Source organism: Pteropus vampyrus, unplaced genomic scaffold, assembly GCF_000151845.1.
Source record: "Pteropus vampyrus isolate Shadow unplaced genomic scaffold, Pvam_2.0 Scaffold16, whole genome shotgun sequence".
Lineage (NCBI taxonomy): Eukaryota > Metazoa > Chordata > Mammalia > Chiroptera > Pteropodidae > Pteropus > Pteropus vampyrus.
In genome coordinates this window covers 4,773,494-4,785,922 of record NW_011888797.1, presented here as the reverse complement: position 1 = coordinate 4,785,922, position 12,429 = coordinate 4,773,494, and the positions used below count along the sequence as shown (strand labels likewise).

The 12,429-nt window shown below is 35.3% G+C and overlaps 1 protein-coding gene across 1 annotated transcript in view; it reads left to right on the top strand.

Annotated features, from left to right (window-relative positions):
- The window catches only part of ALDH1L2 (aldehyde dehydrogenase 1 family member L2), a 55,968-nt gene that overhangs the window by 33,527 nt on the left and 10,012 nt on the right, over window positions 1–12,429 (top strand). Inside the window, exons 14-21 of the mRNA XM_011386953.2 lie at window positions 2,527–2,597; window positions 2,675–2,780; window positions 4,864–4,951; window positions 5,431–5,524; window positions 6,691–6,790; window positions 7,400–7,498; window positions 9,332–9,497; window positions 11,341–11,446. Of these exons, the coding sequence (XP_011385255.1) occupies window positions 2,527–2,597; window positions 2,675–2,780; window positions 4,864–4,951; window positions 5,431–5,524; window positions 6,691–6,790; window positions 7,400–7,498; window positions 9,332–9,497; window positions 11,341–11,446 (830 nt within the window). The remainder of the gene's footprint in view (window positions 1–2,526; window positions 2,598–2,674; window positions 2,781–4,863; window positions 4,952–5,430; window positions 5,525–6,690; window positions 6,791–7,399; window positions 7,499–9,331; window positions 9,498–11,340; window positions 11,447–12,429) is intronic.

Genomic DNA, 12,429 nt, shown 5'->3' with positions numbered 1-12,429 from the left:
CATTATTTGTTTAATGTCTGTTTTCCCTACTGGACCATTTTCTCCATGATGACAGAGACCCAGTCCATTCATGTTCCCCTCTGAATTCTTAGGATGGTTCTTGTAGATAATAGGGGCTCAATCAACATGTGTTAAGTGGATTTCTTTCACTAACTGTACAGACTTGCAGACCTACTGGAAGAGAACCAAGAAGAACTGGCAACCATTGAAGCTCTCGATTCAGGCGCTGTCTATACTTTGGCTCTGAAGACTCACATTGGAATGTCTGTACAGACCTTCAGATATTTTGCTGGCTGGTGTGATAAAATTCAGGTAAGTGCAAATGTTAGTTGTCTCCATGAAGATCGTTCCAATAGGGAAAGTGACAACCATTCATTAGTTTTTAAAGACACTGTGTCGGAGCCACCTCTTATGTAGGTTTCCTCATTGAATCCTTGTAACAGTTCTCCGAGGTGGGCGGCTAGCTATTATCCCTTTTTACAAGTAAGAAAATGAAAGCTCAACTTGCCTATGATCACACAGTAAGTGCACCATAGAGCTAGGATTTGAAGTTAAGATTTTTCTGAACTAAAGTCTAATGATGTTCTTTGTACTTGACTATAATTTCTCCCAAGGACATCTAATCATCTGGACATTTAGGGAGAAGCCAGGTATCATGGAAGGGTTACAAACTCAAATGCCTACAGAGGCTAGAGAGGTAATATAGGTGGGCTAAGCAGACAGGGTATGAGAAAAACAATTTAAGACATGGGTACAATAAATATTTAATTTTCCTTTTACTGTAGGAAAATAAATCACATGTATGATGACAAATGACAACTATACTTGGCCTTGGCATTGGGGCTACAAAAGGGAAAGGTAGGGCTCATACCAAACAGTAAAATGCATACCACTCAGACTCATTATAATCACTGTAGTACCAGCCATTACAGCCACAATTCCCACCATGAATAAAAAGGAAGCAGGAAAGAGGAAGAAAGGTAAAAGGACTTTGAAAAGCATTCCCGCCCAACCCTCTGTAATGCCTTGTGCTTTTATCTCTTATTGACCTCTCTATCTGCAAAGGAGACTGGGAAACATAATATTTTATCTGGGCACATTGCTGTCACCAGTATTAACATAGAGTCAGAGATACCTAGCTTTAAGTCTCAGCTTTGCCACTTATCAGCCGATGTTGTTAAGGTTGTTTTTACCTCTCTGAGCCTGACTTTCCTCATCTGTAAAATGCTCACAATAATACATACCTTGCAAGTTATATAATGAGGATTAAGGGCAAACATTTATATACTATAAAATTAGATATAATCTATAAAATAGTTGATCTTGCACAGAAATGTAGTGTTATTATTGTTCACCCACAAATTCACACATATAAAAGTATTTAGTAATGGTGGTTCAAGTCTTTCTTTATTTTCAATTATGAATCCAAATTGCTCTGAAACCTGAAAATTGATTTGTTTGATTGGTAATTCATTTGGTGCCAACATGAATCTATAACCTTTATTTATTTCATTTAGGGTAAATATTCATATGTTTCACTAAATAAATATTAGTGTGTTAGACCCTACTAGATAATATAACATAAGGTATATGCATTATATTATTTTTCTAATCCCAAACGCACTTGGCCCCAAGGGTTTTAGATGCAGATTGTATACTTATTTATATTAGTAATAGCAATAATATTTTATATGGTAAAACAAATATATAGCTTCAGTTAAAGACTATTATCATAAATCAGTTGGGGTTAAGTTTGGCTGTGTAAATAGAAAACCCAAAAAAAGAAATTTGTTTTTATCTCATTTTCAAGGAGCACAAAGACAGATAGTCAGGTCTAGTATGTGAGACGAAGGTTCCTTTTCTCTCTCTGCCAGGCCATCCTTAGTACCACGTGATCTCCACTCTCAAGGCTGCCCCATGGTCTTATGATAGCTGCTACAGTGCCAGACATTTCACCAACATTCTGAGCAGGAAAAAGGAAGAAGTGAGAGTGAAGGGAAGGATATAAGAACACTTGTCTGAGCTGAGTCAGCCCATTTTAAAGAGCGTTCCCCTCCCAATGCCGTGTGCTTACATCTTCCACTGACCATCCCTATCAACTGAGAAACATAGTATTTTATCTGGGTGCATTACCTCCTCATTATTAATATAGAGTTTCTGTTACTAAGGACAGAGAGCAGAATAGATATTGGGCAGGCAATTGACATTCTCTGCCATGCCAAGAAATTGGAATAGAGGTGACTAAATTAAAATAATGTTTATTTTCCTGTGTCTCAGTTCTTTCAAGAAAGAATAGCGGTTCCTTTTTTGATTTGGATATAGTTCTTAAAAATCAAACACCGCCTTTTCATACCAGCTAAAAAAAAAAACAAGAGAGGCAGACAGAAAATGGATTCCTTGAGATTAAAGAAAAAAAATTTTAAAAATCGCCTATAATGTCCCCAAATCTCTAACCTATTTTGAAACTGAGATTAAATGTACTCATTTAAATGAGTAAAATATGTATCAATCTTTTTTGTCATTTAGGGTTCTACAATTCCCATCAACCAAGCCCGTCCAAATCACAATCTGACTTTCACCAAGAAGGAGCCACTTGGGTAAGACAAAGAGAAAGCCTCTGAGTGATTTGTGTTAGTTTGAGACAACTAAGGATGTCATCTTTCTTCCTCTGTAGGGTCTGTGCCATTATTATTCCCTGGAATTACCCGTTGATGATGCTGGCATGGAAGAGTGCCGCTTGTTTGGCAGCAGGCAACACCTTAGTGCTCAAGCCAGCACAGGTAAGATGCAAGGGGCTGGGTGTAACATCACCTCCTCTCCTATTAACTTAAATCAGAGGCATACAATTACAAATGTTATGTCTTTTAACAAAAATGGGATCATATATTATGACAGCTTTTCATATATCATAAGCATCATTTCACATTAGAAAATATTCTTTTTTAATAGTTACCCAATGTATTCTATGGAAATTGCATAATTTAAAACGTCACTGACGGTGGAAGCAAGCATAGTGTATGTCAGTGAAATCCACTGTATTTCTACAAACCCATTCAATTCTTGCAAAATGCCAAATGCCCAATAATTAGTGAATTATGAGACATCAAAAGAAAAAGTATTATGCGGGTATTCAAATTTTATTATCAAAAAATACTGTAAAGATATGGAAGATAAGGGGAAAACATGTAAAAGAATGTACATAATTGTGGCAACTGTGCAAAATTATATACTTGTAAATAACAAGAAAATAATAAAAAAGAATAATTCAGATGTTAGAGTTCTCAAAAATGTCTTTTAATAGCTTTTCAAGAAAAAAATATGGTAGCCAACTTAACATCTGGCTGAGCACTTACTACATACAGTGCACAGTAGTAGACATTCTGAGACATGCAAGTTGTAGAGAAAACTTGGTCTCTATTCTAGAAGAGTTTATAGTTTGCTACAGTCAACTCTCCTTTTATTTCTTCTTTCAGGACTTAAAAAAATACAATTTCATTGGGCATACCTATAAAGTCTTGTGACTACGGCCATCTTATTTTACTCATTTGAAACAATTTCATTAAAAAAATAGGTATATATTCAAAATTTTCAAAATTCAAAAGATACTAAGAGGTAGATAGTAAAGCCTCTCTCTTATTCTAGTCCCCTAGCCAACCAATTTGCCTCCAATTTTGTTCTCCTTTTTCAAGATGGCGGTGTCTGTCCAGGGTCTTTTGTGGATGCATATAAATCTTAGGATTATTTGTTCTAGTTCTGTGAAAAATGCCTTTGGTGTTTTGATAGAGATTACATTGAATCAATAGATTGCTTTGGGTAGTATGGCCATTTTAAGGATGTTAATTCTTTCTATGCATGAGCACGGTATATGTTTCCATTTATTTGTATCTTCTTCAATTTCTTTCTTCAATGTTTTATAATTTTGTGAATACAGACCTTTTACCTCATTAGTTAAATGAAGTCCTAGGACTTATCAATGGATATTAAAACTAGTGGATGAATGGAAGTTTGAAGAGTAACTGGGTATTTATATAGTCTCAAAATATCTCCCTAAAAGTATTGATTAATTACAAAATGTAAAACAGTAACTTATAGTGAGGGAACCTGGCAGATCATCAAAGTTACCAAATCATCAAAATTAACACTTGCGGTGTTAGGATCGCTGTTCCTCTTGGTCTGATGCACTTAGAACTCAGCATCGCTCCTGCAGCTTTCTTGCCAAAGGTACGTAACCTGACTCTAATCGTGAGGAAACAGCAGACAAATCTAGAGAAAAAGACCTTGTACAAAATAACTGGCCTCTATTTATCAAAAATGGCAACGTAATAAAATATAAAAAAAAACAACTCAGACACTTCCTAAGTAAGGGAGACTACAGACATGACAACTAAATGCAAGGTGTGGTCTTGGATTTCATTTTTTTTTGTAAAGCACATTGTTGGAATGATTAGTGAAAACTGAATACGGAGTTTAAATTGGGTATTCTATCAGTTAATTTACTGATTTCGATCTGTGGTTATGTAAAAGAATCCTTTGCTTTTAAGAAATGCACACAGACATTTTTAGAGGTGAAGGGTCTATATCTTACTCTTAAAGAGTTTAAAACATATATATGTATGTCTATATATGTATATAGAAAGAGGATAAAGCAAATATACTAAAACGTTAACTTTTGAGGAATCTGGGCATTAGATATATAGGAATTCTTTGTACTATTTTTGCAACTTTGCTGGTAGGTCTAAAATGATGTCAAAATAGAAGAAAAAATAAAACGAACCCTAGTCCATTCATAGAGGGAAAGCTGGGTACTGATCTAAAGGACAAGACAGAGTCTGAAGAAGGTCCTTGCTGTCTACTTCTGCTCAGGTCACGCCCTTGACTGCCTTGAAATTTGCAGAGCTCTCTGTTAGAGCAGGCTTTCCAAAAGGGGTAATCAACATCATTCCAGGCTCAGGTAAGCCATCCAAGGACAAGCTTTGCCATGCTTATGAACGGTACAGGGATAGCTGAGTGGTTCTTTGTCCACTGGAATCTTTTCCTGAATTATAACTATATCAAAACTAAATACAATTTACCAAACAGTTAACTTAAGGATAAATATACTTACCACACCCTAAAATCTTAAAGTAGAAATATAATAACGCAAGAGTAGGAGGGGGGAAAAATTGTACAACGTTGTATAACTACCCTAGGGTGGCCCATTTCACTTTTTAAAAATTACCTTGGAAGATAAAAAACCAAGACTTACCCATTGTTTGGGGGATGCTGAGAATTATATGGAGGATATTATTTACAGTTTTGCAATTAGTACAGAAAATGTAAAACTACAGTTTAAATGAGAGCTTAGAAATATCCTTCAATGAATTTAAAGCCACCTTTACCGTAAGAACCTGAGTAATGTTTTCATTCATGTTTGATTCTCTAATTCTACAGGTGGCGTGGCAGGACAACGCCTTTCTGAACATCCTGATATCCGCAAACTTGGTTTCACTGGTTCCACTCTTATCGGCAAACAGATCATGAAGAGGTATTGATTTTAGTACGTTGATTTGCTACAGATCCTATGAAACTAGTTTTTGGTTTGCGTTTTGCTTTTTTAAATAGGATGCTTTAGAGGGAGAAAAACTACATCAGATTTAGAAGAGAAGTCTACTTATCACTGCAGGGCATTGCCATATTTGAAAATAATAAAACACTTTCCAAAGCGTAATGCCCACAATCAATAAAATTAGACCCATTTTGAAATTCTACACCCTACGTACTGGTAGCTTCAAGCAATCCAGCACAAAACATTTTCTGTACTAAAGCTGTGGCCCAAATTGTTTTGGGGGCATAAGTAAGAAACTCAAAAGACACAGAAATGACAAATTTGAATTCTTAATAACATGAATTTCTGAAAAGCAGTAACATTAGTTTTTTAAAAATTATAAATAACCTAAATGTCCCAAATAAGGCAGTGGTTAAAGTATACGTCAACGTAATAGAATACAGTGCAGTCATGTCCATGGAGCATTTTTAATAACATTGAAAAATGCCATTAAAATCATAAATGGAAAGAAAAATAAGGTATAACATTGTAGTTATTGGGTGATCCCAACTATGTTAAATAAGGCAAAGGCTATGGTTGGACATAGACCATAAATAAGCATGTCAAAGCGATAAAAACAATGGTCATTGAGCTATGGAATTGATTATTTTCAACATTCTGCATTTTTTTAAATTTTAAAAATGTTTTAAATAATACTTTTGTAAGAAGGGGGAAATAACATACTTCTAAAAATCTGTATTTTTTTTTCCCCAGTGCTCTAGTAATCTGGCTTGAAGCTAAATTCCTTTCCAGGCCTTTATGTAACCAAAATCCTATACCTAAAATATCTGAATTTACCTATGAGGATCTCTAATCATTTATCACAGAATTTAAAACAAAATTTTTTATTATGGAAATTTTCTAATATGTACAAAGCACACAGAATGGCATAATGAACTTGCATGTGCTCATCACCCAGCTTCGAAAATTATCACAAATTCTACCATTCATGCTTTGTCTTTGTATAAGTTTCTTAATATTTCTGAGGCTCAGTTATGTTTTCCATGTCAAATGATAATTTATGGTTAATAGAAAGAGAGAGAGAAAGAGAGAGACAGAGAGAGACAGAGAGGCTAAATACTCATTTCCCATTTATTTTTCTCTAGCTGTGCAGTGAGCAACTTGAAAAAAGTTTCCCTTGAACTTGGAGGCAAATCCCCACTTATAATATTCAATGACTGTGAACTCGACAAGGCTGTGAGAATGGTAAGAGTGGGTCAAATCCAACTAAACAGGTGCCTCCTTCTAAAACGCATTTCACCTCCATGTTCATCAGAAATCTTAAAGTGAGATTTGGTTTTGTCTAGTCATAAATAGAAACTATTCTCTTTATGCTTATATTTGGGAATACTCAGAGCACTTACTTTTTAAAATGTCTTTATAATTTGTCTCATTAAAGTATTTGAAAATGCAGGGGAGTCTTTCTAAACATTCATGATTTGTACAAACTATTATAGAGATCTTAAAAGCAAAATTTGATATACAAATATTACATTTAAATTTATAGAATAATCTGGATTTTCTTGCAACACAAAATTTTTCCTTAGTGGTATGTCCTTATTGTTACACATTTTTTTAAAGTGCTCGTGGACCAAGAGGGGAAAAGGAGAAATAAAATCCCTAAAAACATACCAGATCAAAAGAGTATCTCCAAGTAGCTGTCATCACTACCTAGGCTAAGGGACTGTGTTGTTTTGTGACCACGCTGTGTCGTCCGCTGTCTTCCAATAACATCTGATTCTCAGTACATGCAGTTTTGTGGCAATCTTGACTTTCCAAGCGATGTTAACAATCTTTTCTCCTCTGCTGCTGAAGGGCATGGGAGCGGTATTTTTCAACAAAGGAGAGAACTGTATTGCAGCTGGGCGGTTGTTTGTGGAAGAATCCATCCATGACGAATTCGTAACAAAAGTGGTAAGGCACCTTCGATTTGCTCCATGGTTTGAAGAGAAATTGCTGCTTTTACTTGAAAAGTACTTCTGAGATTTAATGAGTTTTTAGGTGTGATAATAGTACTGTGGTTATGTATTTTTTTAAAAGCAACACAGTCCTTATCTTTTTTGAGCTACTTTCTGACATATTTACACATTAAATTACATGACCTCTAGACTTTGCTTCCCTCTTGTTCTCCAGGAGGACAGGAGGTGAGTGGTGGAATAAATTGGCCATGAGTTGGTAATTGTTGAAGTTGGGAGATGGGTACGTGGAGTTTTGTTATATTGTCTACTTTTATATGTGTTTATAATTTTTCACAGTAAAAAGTTATAGGTCTATATAAACAAACAAAAAAAAAAAACCTTAAGAGCTGTTGCTACCTATACCTTGCTCTGCATTTATAGTACATTAGATGCTTAACATTTGAGGTTTTTATAAATCCCTATATTGACTATGAGAGATATACTGCTAGATCCTTGCAAATCCTTAATTCACAGTAACAGGACAGCATATCATTTCCTCCACTAGATAGATAGATAGATAGATAGATAGATAGATAGATAGATAGATAGATAGATAGATGATGGATGATAGGTTGGTCATGAGTCTATAAATATGGGACTAAAAGCCATTTATAGAAATAGTAAGATGAACTCTGTGACTAAAATTAACTCTAAATTTTATTATGTTATATCATGATGATGGTAATAGTAATCATGAATTTGTTTATATTTGCAAACCAGCACCCAGCCTGTTTTTCAGAGCCAGTTCCCCTACACCACTGGCTTTCAGAGCCAGTTCCCCTACACCCAAGAAGCAAATGTCTTTCTCAGTGACAGTTAAAAGCAAAGAAGTCGAATGGAGAAGCAGATGGTGGGCAGTAGCTGCCTCCTAAATATTCCTATAATTCAGTTTTGTGCCTCAGTAAATAGTTACATTACTACATGTCATGGGTTTTTAGAACTATAACTTGTTGAAATTTCAAATACTGAGACCAGAAATGTCAAGGATTTACTGTTATCAGTCCATCAACAAATACATTTTGTACACATGCGATTTATACTCATTCAGTCGTTCATTCAACAGCTATTTCTTGGGCACTTACTGAGAGATTATTGTCAGGCTCAAAGTCAAATTCACGGGCCTGCGGGTCATAGAAACTCCCATTCTCTCTTTGTACTAGAATTGAACTTAACATTAGAAAATGCAGGAATACATCAAGATAACTGAGGTGTACAAGAAGTGATTAGAAAGACATGTCGGTGATGAATGTTGTTCAATAAAGATGGCTTTTCATCGAAACATTCTAGCAATTCCTCTGGCATGGCTATACCATGAGAATTTCTTAAGTGCAGTCTGCCACATGTGCGGGGAGGAAAAGAATGTAACAATGCAGTCATTTTGGAAGTTCTGCTGCTGTGAAGGGTATATGTATGCTGTATTAACAAAAATTCCAGAACACCAGGTTTACTATTTTAATGGATTAACATTCAAGATAATTTTAAAACAGTGTATGTAGCTTATGTCCTGTTAGAACTCTGTGGTTAAGAGCTTAGGCTTTCAAGTCAGGAAAACGACAGCATTTGGTGGTTGGGTGCCCTTGGGCAAGTCATTTGCCTCTCTAAACTTTAGTTTCTTTATCTGTAAGATGGAAATAATAAACACCCAGCTCCAGTGCTGCTCCGAAGACTATGTGATAATATTTCCTTTAACAGATTAATACAACACTTACCATGTGGTAGAAGCTCAGGCCAGGGTATGCATTATTATCATTAACAGTCAATTATGTTTTGTGAACTGGGTGACATACAGGTAGAAGAAATTAAAAAGATGAAAATTGGTGATCCACTTGACAGATCTACTGATCACGGGCCTCAAAATCATAAGGCCCATCTGGAAAAGCTTCTGCAATATTGTGAAACTGGAGTGAAAGAGGGAGCCACCTTGGTGTATGGGGGAAGACAAGTCCGAAGGCCAGGTAAGATCACCTGTGAAAGAAGTATAAGGAGCACCTGGCTTCTTAAGTTAGAATAGATGGTAACAGTTTTTTTTTTTCTTTAATGCTTATTTATTTATATTCAATTACAATTGACATTCAATATTATTTTATATTAGTTTCAGGTGTAGAGCATAGTAATTAGACATTTATATAATTTATGAAACGATCCCCCTGATTAGTCTAGTACCCACCGAGTACTATACATAGTTATTACAATACAGTTTTCATTGCAGTACCGGCTTGCCTCAAAAGTCAGAAGAATAATTTCTAGATCCTGTTTGGCCGCTTATAAGGTGTGGTGCCTCGGACAACACAATTTTTCTGAGCCTTCTATGTAAAATGGGATGAAATGTGTTCACTGGGCTATGAAAATCAAATAACCAACTAGATATGACAGGTCTTAACAAGTGTAATGGATACTGTGTTACTTAGGGGCTGGCGATCTTGATTCCTGGCACTATGAAATTTAATCTCAGCCAGCATCACCGAGAAGGATTCATCCCTCTTGTCTAAAGCAGAATCTGTTACTGAAATATGTGAATGGCTCACTGTCATGATACCCAAAAGGAGAAAAAGGCAAACAACTGCAAAAATTCATTTTTTACTGTTGTAGGTAGATTGTATACAACACACTACTCTGAAAATTGGTAATTAGAATGAAAAAAATTCTACATTTATCCCATGTTTCCTGTATGAACTGACTTTCTGGGTAACCAAATCACTGGTAAAGGAGACTTTTTTTTGCAGAAGAATCCCTGCTAATTAATGTAGAAAAAAATGATAGAATAGAAAAATTACTATTTTGCACTCCTTAATTGAATGAAATAACTGATTCAGGTGATGATCATCAAGGGAGGCAGAAGTTATTAGGTGTGAGGTTGATGGGGACCTGAGTATTTGTAAGATACCAAACTATCACCCCCAAAATTGCTTGCCAGTCACAAGGAGAAAAGCACAAAAAAGGTCAAGTTGTCGCTACTTGAATCTTTGGTCAATCTTAGCATCAGTGAAAACAGGAGAACTGGATATGATGTGTCTCCACACAGTATCACTTACGACGTATTCTTGCCAAAAATGTTAAATCCGAATCTAAACATGTCTTTAGATCAAAGTTTCCATTTACAAGAAATGCAGGAGATAAAAGGACAAATTAAATATCATCCCAAGGAAGCAATGACAAATCTGAAATGCACGATATTCTACAGAACAACTGACTCAGTCTGTTTAACGCGTCGATGGCATGAAAAATAAGGGGCAGGGATAAGGTGGGAAATGTTCTTGATTAAAAGATACTTGAGAAATCTAACAACCAAACGCAATGTGTAGAACTTATTTGAATCCTGAATCAAAGAGATCAACTGTAAAACAATCTTTCTAGACAATCAGAAATTGAAAAATAAATTATGAATGAGCAATTAGCATTACATTTGTTAGGTGTGATAAAGTATTGTGGCATGTAAGAAAATGTCCCATTTTTTACAAATTTGTACTGAAATACTTGGAGGTCAGAGTTGTGATCTCTGGAGTTTTTAAAAAAATATTTCAGCAAGGAAAAAATGAATCAAATACAGCGAAATGTGAATATTTATTTTACTATTCATTATACTATATTCTCTACTTTTATATATGTTCAAAATTTTTTAACAAACACATTAAAAATAATAATAACCTCGAATGCTAATGCTAAATAGGAAAATGAAAATCTTTTTGGTTTTACTAACCTATACAGAATAAAAATATATATATAATGTAATTAAATGAGAGAACTGTTCATTGAAAATAACCCTGTAATTGATGTTCTTTTCTTCTGTTTTTCAAATAGGCTTTTTTATGGAACCAACTGTCTTCACAGACGTGGAAGACCACATGTATCTTGCCAAAGAGGAATCCTTTGGGCCTATTATGGTCATTTCTAAATTTCAAAATGGGTATGTTCTTTAGGCACAATTTAACAGGTTTTGGCTGACAAGTTTTTTTTTTCTTCTGTCATTGTGCTATATACAGAGCATAGAATCGATGACCATGTAATTGTCTACCATAAGAATAATTGACTTAAAAAATTAGAAATGAGTGCTAACCATTGTAGATTGTAATATATTTTTGCTTCTTAGCTTAAATTAATGGCTGACATCATGGAAATTCAGCTGACTAAATTTTAGCTTTTGTACAGTTGACATTTGAAATGTCTCAGGAACAAGGAAAATAACATTTTTACATTCCAACAAATTTACATTCCTAGGAAAGGCAGCATCTATAAAATCTGATTTTCTCAAAGAAACAGTGCTGCCTTCATTGGGGATTATGTTCCCAAAAGTCCAGTACTGGACTTTTTATAGAAATGTCTACAATCACCATATAATCAACTGTAAATGATACTGGCTTGTTATAGTATGTGACACTTTCCAAAGTATTCAGCATCTCAAAGAAGACCATATGGTAACTGAACTCATATAAGAATATTTAATACTCTCATGGTATAATACACAAATTTTTGGCTTTAGTTTTCCTTCCACCAATGAGAAGGTGGGGGGAAAGGTGGCCTTTGATAGATGTACTGTAAGAGACTTGCAGGGATGCTAAGCTATAATGAGTAACCATTGACCACTGATTCAAAGATGCCATTATCCTCATTTCCTCATTATAAATTCCCCCATAGGACAGTCTTTGTGTTAAACATGCAGGTATTAGAAGCCAGGTTTGGGGGACAAAAACCTAGGTAAGTCACAGGTCCTGTCCTCAAGGAGTTTATCATCCAATGGGGGAGACAGACAAGGATCTGGGCAATTAGCCACAGAAAGCCAAAGGCAGGATGGTGCAGTGGGTAGTGTCTGCACTTCGAACCCACACCTGACTACCTCTGTGGGCTTGGGCCAGTTACTTAATCACTCTTTGCCTTGGTTTCTTTATTCGT